Raw genomic sequence first — 24,197 nt, 5'->3', positions numbered from 1 at the left:
TTTTTTTTTTGAGGGCTGCCTGGCGGAGACCAGAAGCAGCTCGCTTATAAAGCCGCGTGTATCTTGCGTGATTATGCTGGCGTGAGTGGGTGACGCGTGAGAAAAAAAAAAAAAAGCATTTCGTCAGCCGAAAAGGGGCAAAGGAGCAACCAAAATGGGGGGCGGGCGCGGGGCCGAGCGCCGGGTCCTGCCTGAGGGGGCGGGCGCGGGGGCGGGGCCGCGCAGCGTCGAGCGCGCTGCGGCTGAGGTGAGTCGGAGCCGCCGCCCGCGCGGGGCTCGGCGGGGCGCTGGATCGGGCCGGACCGGGCCGGAGAAGCCCCCCGGGGGTCCAGAGGGCGAGGAGCCGGCTGCCGGTTGCCCTTCGTGGAGGGAGCGGGGTTCCCGAGGCCGATAGAGAGGTGCCGGGAGGCCCGGAGGCCTGCCGGGGTGTCTCGGAGCCTGGCGGCGGTCGCGGTGAGGAGGTCGCTTTCTTGTCGTCGTGGCTGAGGCGAAAATATCTCCTGCTGGTCAGCACGTTGGAAAGTGATTTCTTTTTGTAGTCGTTCTTTTTTTTTTTTTTTTTTTTTTCCTATCTGGCCTTTCTACGGTTTGTGATTCAGCCACCCGCCAAAAGCGACCATCTTGAGCAAATTGCATGCACTGCGCAGGGGATTATATTTAGCTTAAAGATTTGGGGCAGCCTGTGCTGTTGGTGGCGCTGGGAAGCAAACAGGCTTGTATTTACTGTGTGTATACAGCCTGCTGAATGAGATGGCTGCTATGTCTGCACAGCTTGGTTCTACCTTCCCAGAAAGCTTAATCTTCCCCTAGTACTATTTGTGGCATGACATAGGCACCCACATAACAAACAGTACTAAAGCTGAGAAATCTGTCAGTATATCAGAATAAATGTCCAAGGGTGGCAGGGAAAGGTTGGGGAAAAGAGGTTTTAGGATCAGATGCCTGTTTGCATCTAAAGAGCTAAAGAAAGAGAGGGATACAAGCTACTTACCTAGAGTATTTTTCCCCATTAATAAGTAGATGCAGTATATCTGCATTGTGGCTATTCAAGGTGTCTGATTCTAGTTAGTCAAATCTGTAAGAAATATTGTCACAATAAGCATACGCCATCCAGAAGAGCTCCTGCATATCTCTGGGCTGTCCTGAAATCATTGCTGATGATGTGACTTCACTGTACTTGCTCAGTTGGCCTTGTGTTGGACAGTACATAAAACCTCACTAAAAGTGGGATTTAACACTCTGAATTTGCCTGCTGAGGCTGGTTCTCCATGACAGGGCATTCTGCTGCATGCTATTGCATTCTAGAAATTGTCTTTCAAAAAGAGGCTTACTGTAAGGACAAAACCTGAAAATACATGAAGTTGAAGCGGGGTGAGGGGATAGGTTTCTTTGATGAAGACAACTAAGTGTGGATCTCATTTTGAGAGGAGCTTCCAGGTACTCCGTGTGCATTTCTGGGTGGAAATTCCTTACATAAGAAAAAAAAAAATCTGTCTCATAGAGTTAGTGATCTGTGAAATGCCTTCTTTCACATCATAGATGCTTACAAAGACTTCTGTCAGACCAGCATAAGTTAATGTGTGTTTTTACATGATGTAGTTAAAGTTACTTTAACTTAACCTTCCAGTGGAAATTTGGTCACTCACCTCATGTGAATTTAAGAGCTAAAAAAAAAATATTCTTAAGCCTAGTTCTTTCCATTTGCTAAATTCTGTGGTCTGCTCCCCCATCACACATGTGCACACATTTCTCCCCCACAAAATTGTGAAATACCCAGAAAATCTATTGCTCAGGCTTTGCAGGGGCACTGATAGAGTCATTGTAAGTCACAGGAAACTTAATGAAGTATGCTGTGCGGAAACTAAATACCAGACATGAGGTCAAAGCTCATACAAGCTCTTTTTGTAAATGTTGACCTGGGTAGGAGTCAGTAGTCTGGGTATGAGTGAGGGTGTGCAACTTGAAAATAACCCTGCCACCCACCTTGAGCCCTTCTCTCTGGCATACTGAATTCATGTAGTCTTGATCAGGCCAAGTTGTTTCTTGTTCTGGTGCTGATGGTCTGTGTCTCCCAGTGCACAAATGGTTTAATCCCTTAGTATTGCAATTATTTGTAAAAAGCTCTTTGGTTAAATAAGACTGCTATGAATATCAGTTAAGGCTAGTGAGTGGTTTTGACATTGCTTAAATGGAAGGTAATGTAAAAAATGCAAATTACTTGCTGCTAAACTTTACTGTTAGGAAGGATTTGTACTAAGGGATTTGCTTTTTAACCACATCACTCTCTGTCTCTCTGCCTGTCTTTCACCCCAACCCCCTTAGCTTTCACAAACTTCTCACTCAACAGCAGCCCCTTAAGACATGGCCTCGAAAAGAGCATTGGTAATTCTAGCAAAAGGGGCAGAGGAAATGGAAACTGTAATCCCCACTGATATTATGAGAAGAGCTGGGGTGAGTATGCAGACAATGAAAAGTCTTTTAATGAGTGCATGGTGAAGTGAAAATCTTTGCTGCAAATTAATGTTCATTACTGGGAGTTTAAGGTGGAGTCTGTAGCATATGGTAAAAGTTTATCTATGCCTTCTTACTGGTTAGAATTATTTGTGTTGTGCTCCGAATAAGCATACGTAACAAGTTACGTTTCTGCTAAAGAAACATTTAAATATGAGCCTGAGGTTAAAAGTGAACTAGAGCAGATGTTTCAAGTAAATCTTACCCTATCAAAAACCATGTCTACTCCCATGAATAGCAGTAGGGTGTTTTGTTTTTATTTTGTTTTGTTTTTATTGTAGGCATTTGACCAGCTCAGTATTCATCAAGCTCATGACATTACATAATTCTCCTTGAGCTTTTAAAATTGTGTTACTAACTTGAATTCTACCTAGTGGAATGTTCTTTGTTAACTTTTGCATCTGTAGTTGTACACAGTATTATCATCTGGAGTTTAAGTGTTGCTCTGTTTTTGCCAGTTTTTCGTATTGCTTGGCTCATTTTATGTACCATTTCAAAACTAATAGCTAAGAAAAATGTACTAAATTCTTGAATTGTAATGATATACATATTCTTCTGTTAGATCAAGGTGACTGTGGCAGGCCTAACAGGAAAAGATCCAGTGCAGTGCAGTCGAGATGTCTTCATTTGTCCTGATGCCAGTCTAGAAGATGCAAGAAAAGAGGTTGGTCATCACCTCAATTTGGTATAATGATCAATAAGGCCTTTCTTACAGTTTCAGAAATTAATTCTTAAAGCTTATACGTTACCTTTAGAGATATGTTGTGTGTTATCTTCGCTCTGTGCCATAGTGACTCACAGACCTGCCCATCCTGCAGTACAATTGTCCCTTAAGTGTTGTTCTACTTCACAGCATGCCAAGATTTCATAATTCTGAACAAGTATTGTTTTTGTGTGCAGTGTCAAACATAGGGCTTTATTTTTCATGTTTGTCAGCATGCCAAAATATCATGATTTGGAACAACAAAAAACTTCTGATGGAAAGCTAAGCAACACTAAAGAAGGTTCAGCAAAAACACTTGTCCTCACAGTGCGTGAGCTGCATTTTGCTTGCTGAAGCTTGTAAATTCACTAGGCTTAGAAGTTTGTTCTGTGACAGACTTCATCAATAATAGGCTGCTGCTGGAAAAGGAAATAATATGTTGTTCCATAATTGGATCTACCTCTGTGTTCTTAAAAGTGTTGTTCAGTGGAAGAAAAGGCAGATCCGTTTGCCTCTCACTTGACTCAACTGTAGTGTCCTTAAAACAATAGGACAAATATACCAGCCAATGTTCAACAGAACAGTTTTGTCTTTTGTTTGTTTAGGGGCCTTACGATGTCATTGTCCTGCCTGGAGGTAACCTCGGTGCGCAAAACTTGTCAGAGGTAAAGTTCTGGTATTTTAAAGGTTGATCAGCATTCTCATGGGTAGTAGGTGGTCTGCACTTGTTTAGTAATCCTTCAAGTTCGGTACGACATCTGAGTAAATGAGTAAGAGGTAAGTAATTGTTAATCTTAAGCCTTCTTGCATATATACAGGGGGACAACTCTGTAAATTCTTGGATTTGAGTGCCTAGTTAAGCTGAGCAAAAATGGAAGACTGCTCAAAATTGTGCAAAGGTCTTTCTTCATAATCTCATGAAACTGAAATAATTGCAAATGAAGATTTAGTTACATGAAGACTGAAACAGGACAAACCCAGAGGACTCTTTGTGCTTTTACTCAAGAAGTCTCTCTCTGGTGCAAAACTGTTGTAGTATTTATGCCATATGGAAGGCAGGCAGACAAACGAGTGAATCTGACAAATAGCACTCGGATAATATCACACAGTTTCTAAGCCATGGAATGTGAGACAAATATATGTTATAAATCTTTAAGAATGATGCAAACTAGCTGGAGGTGAATGCTCTGTCCTGTTTGTCTCATGAAGTTCTTGAACAATGACTTCCTGTGGCCATAGAATAGCCTGCTTTTATGTAGGTCAAGGATTTCCTTGCAGTTCCTTCTGATTTCCTTGCAAATTGTTTGTGGGGGAAGTACTTTTTGGTTTCAGTTTTTCTTCCTCCCCTTAATGTTTTCATTGCCCTCTGTCCTGAGTTAGGATGGAGAGTTGTCAGCTGTTTCTGTAAATCTTGCTCACAAATTTGCAATGGAAAATATTTCAACTATGCTTCATATAATCAACCCAAATCAATGACTTCCTGTATCTTTGTACAGTCTTCTGCTGTTAAAGACATTTTGAAGGATCAGGAAAGCAGAAAAGGCCTGATTGCTGCTATATGTGCAGGTTAGTCAATCAAATATCTTGCGTTGTAAAATATTTGGATATTGAAACTTGGATATACTTGAAGGGGCATACAAAGAGTTACCCTGGCTTAGGAATCTTTATTCCTGTAACTTAGTGGCAGAAATTTGTACTATATGCAAATACAAATTTGAACATTTGAATTTTGTGCAAACTTAGCAGGAGGAGGTCAATGGAATATTGTGAATAATTATCCTGCAAATTCTGCAGTTCTGCTTGGTACCCAGTTCTTTCCAATCAGTTAGGTTAGTGTCTTAAAAATAAAATAAATAAATAAATAAAATAAGTTCTAGGATTTTTTTTTTTCAAAATACTTGCTTATTCTGGTGATCTTTCTGTAAGGACACAGTGCTGGCAGAACATCATTACTATAAATTTGTCTCACATCTTCTCCTCTGCCCTTTAGCTTCAGAAGGGAGGCTGTAAATATAGAATTACAGACTCACTCTTCCTCAGCTGAGTGGAAGCAGAAGATGGAATCACTCTGTGGAGAGGGTTGTCTGTTTACATATTCTGCACAGCCAGATATCTAGTTAATTTCTTCATGAAATTTGTATGTGACATCATATGGTATGGAATATCCAACTGGCCAGTTGGGGTCATCTGTCCCCTCCCAGCTTCTTGTGCATTCCCCTAGCCTCTTTACTGGCAGAACAGCCATGAGAAACTGAAAGGTCATTGGCTTAGTGTAAGCACTGCCCTGCAACACCTAAATCATCAGTGTATTAATCAACGTTATTCCCACACTAAAAGCACCAGCTACTAATAAGAAAATTAAATATCCCAGCCAAAACCAGAACAGCAATTGAACTGAGAGGTTGGCTTAGGTATGTGTAGGCAAGTATAAGGAGAGTGATGATGAGTTTATAAAATACATTATAACAGTGTATTTATGGAATATTTTTCAATCTTTTGGGAGTCTTGTATATAGATGTTGGTTTGGTTTGGTTTTGGTTTTGTTCCTCAGTTGGGCAATATGCATACAGAGTTGTTAATATTCTTGAATTTGGCAGTGGTGGTCTTCTACTCTTCTATCCATATTTGTTGCAGAACGATTACAACTTCTTAGTGGCCCAGTAAAGGCATTTGCTTGTAAACAGGAGAGTTCATTTATCTTGGGTATAATGCTTCTCAGAGCTGATTTCTAGCTGAACACAAGATAATTTCCTGGACTATATCAGAAATGAATCAAATGTGCAGAAACGAAATTTGCTTCAGGCAAATCCTATATTCAGTTTCTTTTGGAATTCCCCTAAGGATTTTCTGTTGGGTGACTTTATAAGACTTTATACAAATTCCTTCCGCCTCCAAGGAGGAAGTGAAGAAAAGAAAAGAGGCTGTTAAAACCCAAAACTTAGCTGTTAGCCCATAATCTGTACAAAATACTGCTTGGCATACAATTCCAACATGTAACGGCCTTTTCAAGTGAAATTTTATCAGTTAGGTCTCTAAAGTCAAGACTCAACATTGTAGTAAGATAACTGTACCTAGTTATGTTCAGATTACAATATAGACTCATCACTACTTAACTTCAAGCAGTTTTTGAAATAAAAAGTGCAGTGACCATTGTTCTTGATTCTTTCATAAGGCAGCACTGTCACTGGTAGGATAGGTGCTTAAGCTGAGCGTTCTCTAAACTTTCTGTTCTTCATATGCTTCTCTGTACAAGACATTTTGTATAATAGAATGGGAGAGAGTATATAGCTATTACAGCTATGTTCTTTTTGAGGCTTTTTGCTTCAGAGGTAAAGTCAGTATCAATTTTATAAGTAGTCTTCCCACAGTGAGATCTGGGCCTTTGAGGGCCTAGTGCCTGAATGTATGTTCTTAAGTGTTTGTAGAAGAAAAGTTCCTCACAGATGCAACTGTGTGTCCATACAGGTCCTACTGCCCTTCTGGCACATGGGATAGGGTTTGGAAGCAAAGTCACAACACATCCCTTGGCCAAAGATAAAATGATGAATGGAGGTATGTAATTAATTTTATAGGTTTCTCTCTAAACCCTTCTCAGAAATGATTTTAGCTGAACTCTTCATGTAAAGAAAGGTAAATAACATTTGTATCTTATTTTGTATCTCTGAATTTTTCTGAATTTGTATCTTATTTTGTATCTCCGAATTTCCTTAGTTCTTTGATTTACAAATGCAGTCTGACTTCCAAAAATAACCCCATGGGAGCCAAGAGGCACAGTGAGCGCTTCTCAATGAGCTTGTGGAATCAGAGGTGTGCTCACATGCCATGTGAATAAGCTGGCAGAGCTCTCAAGGGGCCATTTTTCTCTCTGAGGACCATGTGCAGTGATGGGTTGCTTGGTTCTGGAGGGATAGGGATGCAGAACCCATGGTGGGCTTGGCCTGCATAGGTGTTTGAGATGCATACTGTAGAGCATTCTGATGTTGTCAGAGGCCAACACTGCTCAGTTGCCATAGCCTGTGGGCCGTGCCCTGTGGGAGACAGCTTTGTGCTCTGTGGCATCTGTGGATCTGTGCTGGAGACTGATTCTCTTTCTATTCTGTCACCACCACCACCCCCAGCTCACTACTGCTACTCCGAGAGCCGCGTGGAGAAAGATGGGAACATCCTCACCAGCCGTGGCCCTGGTACCAGCTTTGAGTTTGGGTTGGCCATTGTTGAAACACTGATGGGGAAGGAAGTGGCCGAACAGGTGAAGGCACCCCTAGTATTGAAAGAGTGAAGAGATGGTGTGGGACAGGGATTAGAACAATTTCAGAAGGAGAATCTTATCCTTCGTAGAATAACAAAAAGATGCACTGTTGTAAATCCCATTTAATTGCGGTTGAAATTAGCAGCAGTACTCACCTGTATTGGGATGTCTTACAAACTAATGGTCTTTGTTCCCGGATCCTGTTAGCAAAAAGCTTTATCACTAAAAAGAAGCCAGCTTTTAATAATCTTATCTCTTGGATGGCATTTACAAATCACATGGACAAATGTTTAGTGATAAATAAAAATGAAGCAACTCTGCTTGTGTGGTGTTTCTTTGTGTTTTCTCCCATCCCAGACCTGTGGCACCTTTTTACCATCATGGCTAACAATGTACTGTTCAAAGCAATTTCTATCTAGTATTTCACATGGTTCTTTTGAAGTATGAGCCGAAATTAATTGTTAAATTGTAACCTAGAATTTGTTGAAAACACTATTTAATTTGCATTATATAAATAAGGCCAATAGGTAATCGTCATTCTAATGCAGCATGTAACTAATGTAACTAATTCTAATGTAGCATGTAAGTGGGAATGTTCTCTTATTAAGCAGCCTATGGTTCCTGTAGCTAGGAGCTTGTCCATGCCGTTGATACCATTTGATTTTGTTTTCTAAATTAAATGATTGTGGATTCATCAAGCTGTTTAGGCAGCTAACCATCAACATAAAATAGGAAGTTTTGGACTTAGCAGTTTACCACCAGAAGCAGTGCTTGTTTCTGCTTTTTGGAAATTAGATTTTGCTTCGAGCCTGGCTTAAGTGAGCATATGCTGGTTTAGAGGAGTTGTTGGATAGCTCTGTAGAGGAAGTAGTAGAGACATATTTCCATGAGAATTAAGAATTTGGGAACGATTTTTGTCTATTACCTTTCTTGTACTAAGTAACTATATTCTGACTGACAGCAATAATGCTTAATGGCACCTCAGTGAACTCCGAATTTGCCACAGCATCTAGAGACTCGGTTCTGCATACATCTGAAGTGTAGTCTGAACTTCAGAAAATGACTGCATCGGTTCCTTTATGACTGGTAATTTTAAGGGAAAACAAGTACAAGTTGCTTCTCGTTTACTGCATTTTGATAATGGAATACATTGGTACTTTTGCATGCTTAGAATTAAGCAGTGTCTCTATAGTGTTAGTATTTACTGGGAGAACTCCTTTAGCTATATGCTCTTCCTCCAGTTTGTTCAGAAAAGCTTTCATATGTCTCTAGCTTTGAAATACGCTCAAAATAAGCAAAAATTGCAATCTGTTTAAGACTGGACAGGCTTGTTCATTACATCTACATGTCTAACTGGTATTGCCATGCAAATGTAAACCGAATTATGGAGTGATTCTTCTGGAACCTGGAATAACCATTTGTTTTGTAAATGGGCATGATTCAGAATACAGGAAAAGCTGTGCATTTCTGGATTGTACTTTATAGCAGTAGAAGGAAAATATTTCCATGCTTGTATTGCATTTAGGCTTCCAGAAATATTTTATTACCAAGCATTTAATATTTTATTTTTGTGCCCAGTGGTGACAGGACAAGAGTGGGCACGAACTGAAGCACAGGAAGTTCCGTCTGAATGTATGAGGGCACTTCTTTATTGTGAGGGTGACAGAGCACCTAAAAATCAGGAACGATTTTAAGTTGGTATGGGTGATGCCGAAGACCAAGGGGTTGTAAACATAGCACAGGAGTCATCAAAAAAAAAGTGAGCAATGAAGTAAGTAAGCCTGGAGATGTGAGTTCAGCGAGAGTAAGAGTAGAAAACACTGCTGCTCAAGAAGGAAACTAGGAATAATGCAATTCTGAGATCCTTTACGAGCTTTGCTATTAGCTTTCAAATAAATCTCTTGGGGCAAAAATGCGAGGTGTCCAAGGACAGTTGGAGGATGGGAACCTACACACCACGGACAGGGGAGATCCAACGGGGATGGGAGGAGAAAAGGCTTGTTGCTGTGTTGTTTTTTTCTTCACTGGGGACTACAGGGGATTGAAAACCTTAAAATAATAAAGAAAAACGTAGCGGCAGGGGGCGCCTTATGGGAAGCCGGAACGCCCGCTCCGGGCCCCGCCGGCAGCGTTATCGCGCCCCCGTGCGGGGCTTGGGGGGCCCCGGCCCGCGGCACCCCCGTGGCTTTAACGCGCTGGGGAGGTGCTGTTGGCAGCGGGAGCCGAGCAGGAATTTCCTCGAGTGTGTGTGTCTGCAACGAGGAGGCAGGTCTTGGCCTCTAGGTTTCAGTGGAAGGGTCGTGGCCGCTTGTGGTTTTCTTTGCGCGCAACAGTTTTAGAGGGAATATCGGCTTTTCTGAATCTGCAGGGCTGTAGCCAGCAGGACTGCCTGTATCTTGTGTTGCTTTAGAATGTCAGTTATGTTGCACTGAATTTCCCAGTGTAAAGCTCAGGCATTAAATTGTAAACTGGACTGCTTATAAAACAGCAGCTTTACTTATTTTACTGCTCCAGGCATGCAGTAGCATCCTGCCTTATCAGGGAGACTGATTTTGATTAAGTTTGATCAAGTTTGTCCAATTAGGCTCAGATGACAGAAGAAGTATGACCTGAGAGAGGTAGTAGGTCCAGAACACCCTTGACCAGCAGCCTGAGAGACTGAGCAATCTTGAGCTTACTTCTGTGTGCCTTGTAGTGTTATCTAAAACTATGATTGCATTGCTGTCTATCTCCCTAAAGAGGCAGTCTGGGCCTCCGGTTGACTGGAGAGCGATGGGGTCCATCCAGCACAGGGCATCATATGACTAAAAAAAACTATAGGAGAAAACTGCATCTGTCTCCTCACCCCAAAGAAACATGGATGTTTAGACTCAGTCTTTACCAAAACACTAGCATTAAGTCATTGAACCTGAAGCTAGGTGCTAAACAGCTCATCCTTGCTTCAGGCTAGCTCCTCAGTTTTAGAGCCCCGTGTCAGTCCTCCATCAGCCTATGTAAAAGGCAGGAACTCACCTATCACTCACTTCACTGCCATCCGTTTTTAAAAGCGCGTATCTTAGACTGGGCTGTCTGTCCCTGTGGCTTTTAATGAAATGACCACTCCATTTTTTAAATTATTATTATTTTTTTAAATTTTAAAACATGATGAGACAAGACTCTGTGAGAAGACATTCCCCTGCCCCTAAGCAAAAGCAGTTCAGGCTATTTTTAATCTAATGAGCCACAGTATCTGTCAGGGTGTGCACGTGTATTCTCAGCTCCGCCCTGAGTTGTTAGAAGCCTCTGCATTGCCACGTGCGTATTGGTGCGCTAAAGTGATGTAGAGTCTGCATCATAATAATACAATGCCAATTCAAAATTGCTTGAGCTCTAAGTGCAGGGGTGTGCAGCCAGGATGCAGGAAAGCTTCTTGAATAACTTGTCAATGATAGGTGACAAAGGAAGTCACCAGGTGCAACCTAGTATGTGTCTTGGGTTTCCTCTGGACCTTGCTCAACAGCCAGTAGAGGACAACACATATCCTCCCAAAGGTCCACCTGCTGTCTTGCCATGCAACAGCTGGACACAATGTGGCATGAAATGAAGTGGTCTTTTAGCGGGGACTTCTCTGAAAGGTATAATTTCCCTGAGGACTTTAGGCCTGAAGACTGCTATATATGGAGGGTTGGTCATACGTTCCTGTTGCTTTCCAGAAAGGTACTTGGTAATGCTGACCCTGCCCTTCAAGTTGCTGTGAGAATAATGAGCATTTTTAAAGGCAAAATAAATTATTTAGGTAACAGGAACGCACATCTCTGTCACCAGGGTGGATGGTGGACAGATCATTCTTTGGGGTCAGGATCATGTATCCTATGCTTGATCCAGAGACTTTGTGCATTGAGGGCCTCAAAGTTTTCAGGTATCATGATAAAACACTTAGCACCCTTGAGTAGATTCAGGGTGGTGATGGTGGGGTAATTTGGCATGTTTTTTTTTTTTTTTTTCTCTGACATTTCATGTCAGTATATTTGCACTCTTCGGTGTGGATTCACAGTCATAAAGGTGGGTGACCTTGAGAAAGAAGCTGCAGGTTTTAAACAGAGAAGCTACTCGTCTTCTGAATCACTTTGTAAGGAAATGAATAGCAGTAATAATTACCATGTTTCAGTGGCACACCACTTAAAATACGGAATATAAAACACCTTTTCCAAAATTAACCACAACTAGGATCAAGGTGCACACCAATATATAAATAGTAGAGCAACAGTCTATGAGCAATCACAGGTGTGGCTTCCATATGTGATTCAGAAAAAGTAATGAGCTGTGTGGTTGAAAATAGGCATTTGGGCGGGGATTATGCAAGGCCTGAATTACAATGCAGGATGGGTGGGGATAACGCCTCTTTCAGTTTATACAAATACTAATCACAAACTCAGCAGCCAGAAATCTCTGCAGTGGTATTTAGCAAATATTAATAAGTATAATTAAATTTTGTGTGCTAGATTTTCATTGCTCAGGAAGTATGAGAAACAGAATCTTTACCATATGTTTTATGTTTTAAATGAATAGAAACAGGTTAGGAAAACAAGTTATCAAGAAAATAAAACATTAGGCTGGACAAAGGGGTTGGGGTGGGGAATGGGCAGTTGTAGAAACATACATTTTCTACAACTATTAAAAGTGTTCATAGGGGCCACAGTCTATAGTAATGATTTTGATGAGTAGGAATTGCACCAAGACTGGTGTGGGCATCATCTTAATCCTGAATCCCACGATTAAGCTGATACACTATCAGTTTGGACACCATCAGCAGCTACTCCCTACTGTAATAACTGCCCTTGCAAAATTGGTGACTTTGTCCTGGACTATCAGGATACTTTCCTTTAACATTTCAAACCTACCACATCATTCAGACTTTTAAAAACAAAACCAAGGCTGCAACAGAAGGAAATGCAATTTCAATGACAGCTCTTTTTGTGGTATTTGTACAGTAGTAACTGTGCCTATTGCAGTTCAGAAATGAATGGAAAACTAGGAACAGCAATGCCAATGATAAGTAATTTTAAACTATTATGGAATTTTTCTATCAGCATGCTCCTAAATCAGATGGGGAAATTGTAACAAATGCACCATTTTAAACTGAAAACGTGTTCAGCTGTTAGTCTTTGGCTTGTATTGTGCAAATACTAAGCAATAGCAGGTCAATGTGACATATAATGAGTTATAGGATGGCTCAAACTTAGAGTTTTACTTCATCCAAATAGAGCTTTTATACATCCAGTAGCACAGAATGCCTGGGCTGGCCTCCCTGTCAAGATGTCAAGGTTTAATTTCTCTGTGTACACTAGGCACTTAGCCCATGAGGAACATGGCTCTTTCCTGAACACTCAAGTCAAAACAATCTAAATGAAAGCAAGGAAGACATTTACTGTGGGATAGCTGGATGTGGATGCTTTGTCCCATGCAAGAGCGGGTTTGCTACTAACTTGAGAGTAAGAGTTATTAAGGGCTGAACTGAGACTTGTGGCTTTCAAGAATCTCAAGTTAAGGGAGAAAAGCAGGCTCGCTTGACTGCTTAACTGTTGAGCTTGTTCAGTGCCTGACTGCCTTCTCAGTGAAGAAACTTTTCCTAATATCCAACCTGAACCTGCTACTTGTACGTCTTCCTTCCTAGACCCTTCAACATTTTCATAGCCCTCCTTTAGACACATCCTATTAGTTTTATGTCGTTCTTATACTGTGGATTAGGGTTAAAACTGCTCAGATTTACAGGGAAGGTTGCAAGTATTAATTTCATTTTCCACCTAAGAAAAATACAGATGGGAAACAGCTTTTTGTAGGACAAATAATATTGTCAACAGCCTTGCATAAGATTAGATAACTTGTTTATGTTGTGGAGGCCAATCTTTGTGTGGGTTCTTACCAGTGTTATGGCACAGGTTTTTAAGCACTTTTAAGTATAACAGTAAAAAAAAAAAAAAAACACCGAAGTAATTAGGCATTACTGAAAAATTACACCTGACATTTTTTCATCAAGTATAATTCCAAGGATGGTAATAACCTGCTTTATTCTGAAATAACCTCATTCACAGAAATGACTGTGACTGCCAGATCAAGGCAAGCATTTACCTGCACACACAACTAAGACATCAAAAAAAACATGCCGCCTCTTCAAATTTTCAGTAATCTTATCCATGGGTCAGGTACTACAGTTCAATACATGTATTTTGTGATGAATATTAGTAATTTTTTTTTGCTTAATGTGAAAAACAAAGCAAATGTTATACTTGAGCTTTTTGTCATATTCAGAGTTAGGAACTCCACCCTCAAGCACACAATTTAGGTCCTTTTTTAACAGTTGAAAAATTGAAGTCAGGGACACTACTGTCCTCTTTTCTGTAAGACTGTACCTAACATGGTATGGGTGACTTCAGAAGTAACAAAGGCTATTAATCCTGATAGGCCATATAACTTAATCTTACAAGATGTTTTATTACCAGCAGACTATACACACCAAGCTGTCAGGTAGTAAGGAGGAATTAAAATTAATTTGTGCAACATGAGTTATTGAACACTTCCACATCAATCCTAAATGCAAGCTGTTCAACATGTGTTGCATATTTAACATTTTCCTCTTTGAATTTCCCAGTAAATGCAAAGCTCAAATGATTAACTGCATACAATATTCAATGAAACAAAAACCAAAATGTATCATAAATAAGTATATTATAACTTTATTAAATTCAAGACATGACAATATTCAAAATACAAAGTGAATTCTTCTTTATTCAATACTGTACATGATGCAGAAATATCAGTGCATTTCTATAGCATGTATTTCACCTTCATTTAGTCTGTACTAAAACAAAAAGTAAGCTTTAAAATAGCTCAAACATCTCATTCAGCAGTTTAAATTGTAAACAGCTTGTTTATTTGTGTTAGGAGGAACATATTCATTTTCATGTACCTCTGTTAAAGAGCACCCTTTCTTTTGTGCTTATCTGTAAGAGGATAAATGTAATCAAAACGAGCACAAGAAACTGCTAACAAATGTGGTACTTCAATTAACTTTATTGGAACACTGAGGCAGAATGAGGAAAAATTAAACAGCAAGAAGCAGTGTCTGAAGCAGAGATAGGACTGACACTGTTCATAAATGGAATCATGTTTTTTTTCCCCTCACACCCTCCTCCTCCCCTAAAATACTGAACAGAAACCAAAACACAAGACCAGCTTGTGTTGTTTGTTTTTTGTATACTCAGAATTTCAGACTCTAGATGAGCATGTAGTTGTTATCTACCTACTAGCAGTCATATAGCTGCTCATATCCTCTGTCACTTTTATGACTTTCACATCTTTCTAGGATCAAGCAGGAAAAGAGCAGCAGCAGAGGCTTAGCAATAGCTGGTCCATGTCTCTCCTAGGAAAACCTGCAAAATTGAGCCAAGTGCCTCTAGCAACCGAAAGAATCCACAAAGCCTAACTCAGTTCCAAGCTGCTTCACTGTAAAAGTCTATTAGTATCCAATTAGCTTGTAAAATGGATTCATCATTCTAAGAACATTTTAGTTATTCTTAGCAAGTCTTGAAGTGGATAACTGATCTTGCAGTTACCTTCTTACCAGGTTGGAATATCATAGTGAAAGAGAATAGAATCTGTTCTCAGCAGTTACTGGGTTAAAAAAAAAGTTTTGGAAATGCCTGATACAACAAATGTACTGCATTATCTGTTCTGTTGTCAGCTTTATAACTAACTCATAAGCAAAGCTAGATTTTTTTTTTTTATAACGTGACTACCAAATACGTTAATCTAGGGTAGCATATAACTGGCCAACTGTGACTATCTCTCCATACGTTTCTATGGAATCTTTGTAAGGTTTCAGCTCTATGTACCAAGACAAAAAACAGTCTTAAGAAACATATCAGAGATACGCAGTATAAGAGGACTTTACCATCCACTATTTAGTTCTCAGAGGATAAACTTGTCCTACTTCATTATTTGAAAACCTTAAGAACTTTGTAACGTGATACAATTTTTCTCCATCCTCAACAGCTCAACTGTGTTGTACTCCCAGGGACTATGGAGAAACCACGTAAGACAGATGTTTTCGTTTGAGATGACCAGTTATGTCCACTCTAGGTTTTGAGTCCAGTTTTGTTGCGGTTGAAGTAGCTACACAGTCACCAGACCAGGACTGCATCTCCATGTTAGAGCTAGTTTCTTCTGCTTCTCTGAAGAACTTCTCGTACTTGTCCAGATATGGAGGCCTTTCAGGCAGCAGGTAGTAGTGTGTTGAACTGGCCTTCTTACCATTTTCAATAATTGGAAGAATGCAAGGGACCTTGTTGGAAGATCCTTCACTATTTTGTCTTTGCAGAGCTTTGGTGCTGACATATTTAGGATCAGGTGCAAAACTCTGGGTGGGGGGCATAACCCCGTTGAGGTATGATGGCAGGCTCTTAGGACTTGGTGTACGGGAATTACTGCATGACAAAGGTTCTCTAGGGGGCACTTTGGGAGGCCTATCTTCATCACTGTATGCACTAGAAGCAACTTCTGCTGACCACCTTCTGTAATCTGGTTTGAGAGCTCTTGGAGGTATGGGAACCCTCGGTGGAATCTCTGGTTTATCTTCATCGGAGTTTGGAGAAGACCTGTTTAAGTATCCAGATAGTCTCACTACTGGTTTATTAAGAGAGCCAGCTGGGCCCGAATGAGACCTTCGCAAACGTCGATGCAGCTGCTGTGGGGGAGGGTAAATACTGGACGTGTATCCATTTAGGCTTTGTGTGGGGTTGGTATCTTCTGTTTTTGGTCCTGCTGGAGCATCAAAATATGCATAGTTGATTTGTCCACAACCCCTAAAGCTCCGCCGGCTCGGAGCACTGGATTTAAAAGGAGGAAGTTCATAATCTTCTAACAAAAAGTCAGTATCTGAGCTAGTCAGGAATTCCACTTCTCTGTCAACCTCATCTGGAGTAAGATCCTCCGAAATAGGCAGAGGGGGTAGTGGCCTGGAGCTACGATCATTGGAAGATGCACACAGAAACTGAATTGGCCCATTTTTTGTTGGCATGTGAGGAGGTGTTTCTTCAGAAACATAGCCTACAGCTAATGACAGTTTACTAAAGCCAGGAACAAGATAGTCTTCACATCTTGAAATTGGCTGTTCATTTTTGGGACTTACAGGAGCTGGACTAGATTTCTGAGATGGGACCTGGATACAACTTTCAGCAAAGCTGTGGTCGCTTGTTGAAACGTGGTTGGAAGAGTGCCCTAAAAAGGTGAGAAAGTCTTAGAAACTTTTCTAAGTAATACTTTACCATGTGACTTTCCCACTGCATATTTAACTATTTCCTGTAACGCAAGAAGTAGTGCCTACTTAATAATGCCAGTAGCAAGCCTTAAGTATCTTTTAGTTATGTGCTTAATTAGGACAGCAGCTGATTACCTTCTTGTTTTAGGCCAGTGCTCCAGTTAAATGAGGTAGTTCAAGAGAACTCACACATAAACATTAGAACAGAGCTGTAGCTATGAAGATTCTAACAGACATACCAAATCGGGTAACTCAGAGGCTTGTAAATACAAGGAAAAGCGTGGTGTGTGGGTTGGTTTTTTTTTTGCTCACATCATTAATTTTTTTTTTTTTTTTTTTTTTTTACTGTTTTTAAGTAGTATTTTCTTGAAATGTCTGCATTCCCTCGCCAGAGGGCAGCCTTATATCCAAAATCAGAAAGCACTTATCTTACTGAAGACTTGAAGATTTTTTTCCCCCCAAGACACATCCATTACACAACCTAAAGATATGTTAGACTTTATACTTACCAATTGATGGTAAATGTTGCTCTGCTGATGGATTCAAGTTATATGCCACTGCTATAGGGTCCACATTAAAAAAAGTACTAAAAAAAAAAAAAATGTGTTCACTGTAAACAAGCCACAGATCAGTACTGGTACAATATTCTCAATACTTATTTTCATATATGTGAAATACTATAGGTCAAATTTTACACTCACTTCTCAAATCCACTGTGACTACCCCAGCAGGTTTTCAGACTCCCCACACCTTGACTAGCATGAAGAAATCCATTTTTTAATGGGACTCTCATCTCCTGAGCAGCAACTCCTGCAGCTGACATTGTGTACTGCTCTGTGATCAGTCTCCCAACCCTAGAAATTCAGTGGGTGACAGACTTGCTGCAATTTGCATTCCCTGAAAAAAAAAAAAAAAAAAAAAGACAATTATCAGTAATGCAAACATGAGTTGCCCTCCGATCTGAAACTTCAGAACCTGAAGGAATTAAATAGCTCTGTAACACGTTTTCTGTCCCCATACATGCCAGAAGGAAAACTTTACAAAATTTCTTACTTTGTCTCTGACTGTAAAACTGAAGAACAAAAGATAAGTTCTCTTAAATGGAATTAAACTGTATAGAAACAAGACAAATGTTCAAATAAAGCTACTGATATATCAGAACTGTGCATCAACAGCTTCAGCTCATATATATAAACTGCCAGATACTCAAACAAATTTAGCTTACCAGAACAATTTAACTTACTAGTAGACATCTATCTATAGTTATGTCTTTTTGCTAATGAGTTCATGGATTCCATTGTAGCCAACACATAATAGCCTAACATGTTTTTAAGTGCTACCATAAGTGGAATAACAAATGGACTTTTCTCAAATAACAGCTCCAATAAACAGAATTACTATTTTGGTCAGAATTCCAGAACTTTTTATATAGAGCAGTCACGATTGTAAACAATTTTAAGCATCAAGATACTTTAAAATATGCTCGAGTCTTCTAGCTACTTATTTCAAACAAGTCAGAAATCTGGTGACTTGAAATAACCTCCATTTAAACCATCCTGCTGTGTTCAGATTTACTTCAAATGTGTGAACAATGCTTTGTCTGGCCTGTTTACAATAGGAAAAAAGTGTATCAGAAATTGCCTTAAATTCAGTAAGAAATCATAGTCTAAGGAACAAGTTGACTCACAGGATTTTGTTTAGGAAACTGAGAATGTATTATCTCAGGAAAAGAAACAGCATAAAACTAGTCAACAATTCCAAAAGCAGAAGGTTAGTCCTCGTCTAAGCAAGGATGTTCTCTGGGTCTGCTCTTCAACTACACAAATATCCTAAATTCAGCAGATACAATATGGTGTTATGGCTGGGAAAAAAAAAAGTTTAATTTACCCCTTTCTCAAGAATATGACCAGTTTATTAAAATACTTTTTTTTTTCCCTGAAGAAAAAATTCCACTTTAAGAAAAGTCTCAACCAACAGTTGAGAGCCAGCTACATCAGTGGACTAAGCATATCAAGAAAACCCCTTCACAGTAAGGTACCACAAGAAAACGGGGTACAGAAATAAGTAATAGCTTATTTACAATAAGAACTCTGTCAGCCTTTTCCAAATGTTCTGTTAATCATGACTGTCAGTGACAACACTTGTGTCAACAGAAGTGTTTATTTACTAGCTGCTACCAAAATATTCCAAACAACAACTTTACAAGAACTCTAGACAGGAGGCTATTGTCTTTACTGGAAGTGAACAAGGGCCCAACCAGTGTTTGGAATACACAGTGTTAGAGTCTCGGTCACATCTACTGCTGTCCTTCTGATTTTAGCGAAGAGTATGTTTTTCCTTTGTAGATAATCTCCTTAAAAGCTAGCTTAAGCCAGTTAGTTTTTGCATTACACAGTCCAGTTGGACTCTTTTCAGTAATGTGAACTACAGGTTTTCAAAGTAAAATTAAATATAAACATGCAGTCCTATGAAGTAATGACATAGTTATGATTAGCAAATGAGTTCAGAAAATCTTCAATAGCTTTCTAACAACAGAATCTTCCTTCTAGTTCTGTAAATGCAAACAGAAACAATTTCTGTGGTGGAAGAGAAGACTCAAGTGTTTTTGATTAAAAGGATTTCTTAAGAAGCACTGTACAAATATAGCACCATTTCTAACAAGTAACTAACACAACTCACAAATAAGACACCTGTGATATCAGCTTATGCTATAGAGTAATGATTTTTCACACCTCACAGATCCTAGACTATTAGTAATGAATCTGCAAATTAAACATAGAAGAATGAATTAGTGAATTTAAGAATAAAATCTATGAAGGAGTTCGCACCTCTAATTTATTTATTTTTTTTGAAATCAGATGTAAGTTACAAGTTTAAATCACTGATTAGTCAGCAAATGACAGTACTCCACCTCAGTGAGCATGCAAGATCTGACAAGACCATGAGAGAGACATTGATTATGATACAAAAAAAACTGAGACAGGAAGGGGGGTGGCATTGCTATAGTTTGAGAGCACATGTAATGCACTTGCTATGATAACATACAACCCTTGCAGGGCTTGTTAAGAGGCCCAACCTCCATCAGATCCCATGCCAAAACTCCTGCTAGTAATTACTGTGTCAGCTTTCTAAATGCTGTCTAAATCTCAGCTCTCAAGACTGATAGTTGCACAATTGCTTCTCTGAAATCCCTCTGGCATGCTAAGCACAACTTCTGAAATGGACTTAAATATTTACATACTCCAGTAGAAAGTAATTTTCACTTATTTCAATTCACTATTTTTTAAAATAAAACACAAACACGTTTTGCAGCCAAAACTTGCCTGCTTCTACCAATAACCTCTTTTTGAGCTCACAAGTGACTTGTCACATTTCAATGAAAAGCTCTGAATGGACTGAGTTAAGAAATGGTCCTCCATGCTTCAAAAGGTAAGGTATGTATGTGCTCCTTCACCAAATCACCTACTTACAATTTTTCAGTCCAGAGTCTGGAGAGCTGGTGCTTACATTCTAAAACGTGTTTAAACAAACAAGCTTGTTTAAACAAACAGTATCTTAAGAGGGACCCATATGGTTATCTAATTGAAAAGTGCAATCTCTACATTTTATACAGTCTTCTTTCTAAAGAAGAGCAGTACATAATTTCTAGCAATTGGTTTTAAAAAAATACACAAGTTAGTCAAGAAAATATAAACAGCAACAGTTTCCACTGTAACTTTTAAGTGTTGGTCCAATATTGCCTCCTTAAAGATTTAAGGATCTAAATTTACCATAAATAAAATCAACCTAAATTTGCAAAAGAAAATGGACACTAAGCAATAATGAAGCATTCTGTATCTCTCATGCTTGTTTGCTACTCATTTGCACAATTTATGTTCCTCAAAGTGGGTTTCCAGTTACTCTGCTTGTCTGGCCTAGTTATGCATAGATTATGCATTAGAGAGAGATCGAGTGCTTTGAGTGCACTGATTGAGCACTTCGAGTGTTTCTGAAGGTGTTATAGTTTGTGTTATTCAAAAGAAACTTGGTTAGTTCAAAATACAATTACAGCTAGCAATCACTACAGTGTTAATACAAGCCAGGGCAACTTAAAGGTTTGAGAGTACTTTAGGAAATTCAGCACTATCCACTGTAAGGCAAAAGGGAGAATTTTTAATCATTCACGTGTGCTCACGTTTATCAATATCAATTACCCTAAAGGATACGTTTAAACTGAAAATTGTCAAATGTACCTGTTAACAGTAGGGTATTTATACAGCGAGGAATGGATATGTGGATATATCAGGAAAATCTTGAGAAGAAATGCTGAAACTGAGTTACATAAAGCATCCTCAATACAATTTTCATACTGATTTGTTTCACTAATTACTGTTGCTATACCACAAGTATTCCTCTATTTAGATACTAAGAAGCAATTGCATATATCTTTGTTCATGACCTATGGCTGATCACAGACTTTTGTTAGCGTTTCCTGCTCAACACTCCAACACTACCAAGTATTTGAGGCAAGCCAGTTTCATAATAAACCAAATTCTGGTTTGCACAATAGACTGAACAAGTCCCAGAATGTTTCACTTAATGGATACGGAGGCAATTTGCTATGAAGTATTTCTGAATACCTGTACAAATTTTGGACAAATTTTATGAAGGCAACAATCCTAACAAGCAGCTTATATACTTCTTGGAAAGGAGGGATGGGGAAAAGACCTACTTACCACTTTTGGGAGAGGAAAGAAATATAGCTACCTTAAATCTACAACCTATTTTTGTTCACCTTGCCACCACATATCTTTAACAAATCTCAGAAGCAATTCACAGGAGGAGGGGCACATTTTTGCACTACAAGTCATCCACTCTAGCTCGCTGTTCCTTATTTGTCAATGTGATGTAATTTCCTTTTTTTTTTTTCCTTTGACTTTCTGTTTAACGTAAGTACCTGAAATAGAGTCCCCTTTTAATATTTAAGTATTTCAGACTTCCAAATGGATATTTAAAAGCCTGAATTACCTCTCTATGCTTTCTGGAGTTCCATATACCTAAAAACAAACAGAACAAGGGGGGGGGAGGTGTGGAAGTCACCACCAAAACCCAAAACTAACAAAACAACAACAAAACACAACCCCCAAACAAACAAGGAACCCCCATAACAATAAACCCTTTGTTCTCTAGTGGTCATATCAACCCTTAAGTGCTTTTGTCTTTGAAACCAGATAAATGCTCTTTGACTGACACCTAGCAAAAATGAACTTACAAGAAGGTTGTTTTAAATCTATTCATTTAATGCCTTGATCTTATTTACTAGGCATCTAAGCTCCACTGTGCAATTTCACAAAGTAAACTGTGTCCCAGAAATAATAAAAATAAATATAGGTCCCCAAAGACGTTCCATTAGAGGAACTTTATTCTTTAGGGTTATTATACAAATGATGCATACTTGTAACTTTGAGTTTTTACTATACATTCTCTCAACCACAAACGGCCCATTCTGTTGTAGAGCATTTAACACGACCACTTAGTGCAGACAGATAGAAGTGCTGCTCAAATCAGATGAGGTTGCAAATAAAATAAATTCTACAGATATACCCCAGAAGATGATGGGCATAAGTTTAGAGACTAATCAATTGCACAGACCACATATTGAGATTGTAACAGTCATCTATTTTGGAATATACTTCAAGAACTGCAGTTCATCAAGGAGTTAAGTTTATTTAAAATCTGGGCTACCATTTCATGGTCCTACACAGCAACTGGGAGGAACCTGTAAATTGCCAACAGAAAACTAATAATTAAATAGTAAGACAACTGCCTTGCCTCTGCTTGTCAAATTTCAGATGCATGTTTAAGGTATGGTACTTCATCCTCTTGAAAATTTTAATGTGAATATAGCCAGCTTACATTCAGGAAATAAAAATTCCTTTTTAGCTGACTCAGTCATAACCATGGCATTAGACTCGCTGTGATAAGTTTTAATTCTGTTTTTCATTACAGAGAAGCGGAACTGTTCTCCTCTGAAATAATTCCTATATTGCAGAGGATGACAAAGGGCTTTACCAGTAAGCCCCCTCAAAAAATTGTCTTTTACTTAATAAACAAAATGGCCCATATCAGAAAATTGGTAAGGAAAGAAAACTAAGTCTAAGCGTAAAGTAATGTGGGTGAATAGAGCAGTTTTGTTTCCTCTGCATCAACTTCATTGACAAGTAGTAAAAACTTCAAATGTGTTTGTGATGCAGACACATTGTTAACCTGGCATCCAAAGACCCAAGAATCCCCAAACTGACCAAACGCACCTTGTCACCAGAGCCTTTACCATCCAGTTTATCAATACTGAATTAAGCATTGTTATCCTTAGATGAAGCATGAAGAGATTTAGCTTACTGCTTCAGCAATGCTGCACATAGTTCTTAGTCAGTTCACTGGTGGCACAAGATCACTGAAGTGTCAAGAGTCCCTCTGGACTGCTCACGCTGTGTAACCACCACGGTGCGCGTTCACAGAGCGCACACACGCTTCAGAGATACACTAAATGCTTTAGGAGCACAGCGATGTCTCCGGATTTAAACACCACCGAGAGGAGCTATTTTTGAAAATCCAGGGCGCTAAACCGCCGAGAAACGTTTAGGACGGCTAAATCAAGCCATCCTAAATTAAGAGCGCAAACAGCCCACACCGCGACCCCTTGTTTTTGCCCGAAAGTCGCAGAGAGGAACGAGAGGAACCCGATACCGAGGAAAACTCCTGAGGAAAACGCGCGGCACGCCGCGTTGGCTTCCAGGCACGCGAGCACGGCCACCGCCGGTCCCACCCCGCAGCCCTCCTCAACGCCGCCGCTCCCCGTGACGGCGCCTCCCCGCCGAGCCCCCGGCGCTGCCCCCGCTGCCAGGGGGGCGGCAGGGAAGCGCCGCCACCGCCGCCGCCGGGCACCCGGAGCCGCCCCGCGGCCTCGCTCCGCGCCCGATGGCGTGGGCCGAGCCGCGCCGGGACCGCGGCTCCGCGCCAGCCTCCAGGCCGGCTCCGCCGCCGAGGCCCAACCGAGCCTCGGCGTCCCGTGAGGGGGCCGCCCTGCCCGGCCTCTCCCCACCGGAGGGGCCCGACGCGGTCCCGGGCCGCGGCCGAGCCCCGCGGGGCGGCTCCGGGTGCCCGGCGACGGCGGCGGCGGGAGCGGCCTCGGCCGGAGCCGGCAGCGGGGGTGCCCCGCAACCGCTCTCGCCCGGCGCGGGGCGAGACTGAGGTGCTGTGGGGGGGTGTAGGGGGGGAGCACTCACCCCGGGCGCCTCACGCAGCTCCGCATGTCCTCGCGCGGCCGGCGGCGCCACACACGCATGCGCCGAGCCGCCACAGCGCCCGATCACTGCCGCGGCGCGCGCGGACGAGCGCTTTTATAGCGGGAGGCGGGGCCGGCGCGGAGCCACTCCCACTCCACGCCACGCCCACTCCCC

General features: G+C 40.6%; 2 protein-coding genes across 6 annotated transcripts; one reads left to right on the top strand and one right to left on the bottom strand.

The window, feature by feature from the left end:
* Positions 1-228: 228 nt before the first annotated feature.
* On the top strand, positions 229-7,783 carry PARK7 (Parkinsonism associated deglycase). Of its 2 annotated transcripts, none has more exons than XM_082777248.1 (7): positions 229-247; positions 2,323-2,451; positions 3,074-3,175; positions 3,820-3,879; positions 4,711-4,780; positions 6,680-6,766; positions 7,333-7,783. In XM_082777248.1, the coding sequence occupies exons 2-7, from the start codon at positions 2,362-2,364 to the stop codon at positions 7,491-7,493; spliced, it is 570 nt and encodes a 189-aa protein (XP_082633374.1). In that variant the 5' UTR covers positions 229-247; positions 2,323-2,361; the 3' UTR covers positions 7,494-7,783. The 2 variants fall into 2 exon arrangements, with proteins under 2 accessions (XP_082633374.1, XP_082633373.1); XM_082777247.1 differs by lacking the exon at positions 229-247 and adding an exon at positions 256-506.
* Positions 7,784-14,151: 6,368 nt separating this feature from the next.
* Positions 14,152-24,179, bottom strand: ERRFI1 (ERBB receptor feedback inhibitor 1). 4 transcript variants are annotated; one of them, XM_082777068.1, is made up of 4 exons: positions 24,024-24,179; positions 17,460-17,655; positions 17,268-17,344; positions 14,152-16,718 (listed from the first exon to the last, which is right to left on the bottom strand). In XM_082777068.1, exons 2-4 carry the CDS (start codon positions 17,579-17,581, stop codon positions 15,520-15,522), a joined length of 1,398 nt encoding a protein of 465 aa, XP_082633194.1. In that variant the 5' UTR covers positions 17,582-17,655; positions 24,024-24,179; the 3' UTR covers positions 14,152-15,519. The 4 variants fall into 4 exon arrangements, with proteins under 4 accessions (XP_082633194.1, XP_082633195.1, XP_082633197.1 ...); XM_082777069.1 differs by lacking the exon at positions 24,024-24,179 and adding an exon at positions 23,485-23,644; XM_082777071.1 differs by lacking the exon at positions 24,024-24,179 and adding an exon at positions 23,049-23,439.
* Positions 24,180-24,197: the final 18 nt, after the last annotated feature.

Source organism: Aythya marila (genome assembly GCF_965140915.1).
Source record: "Aythya marila genome assembly, chromosome: 21".
Classification (NCBI taxonomy): Eukaryota; Metazoa; Chordata; class Aves; order Anseriformes; family Anatidae; genus Aythya; species Aythya marila.
This window is presented reverse-complemented; position numbering and strand designations above follow the sequence as displayed.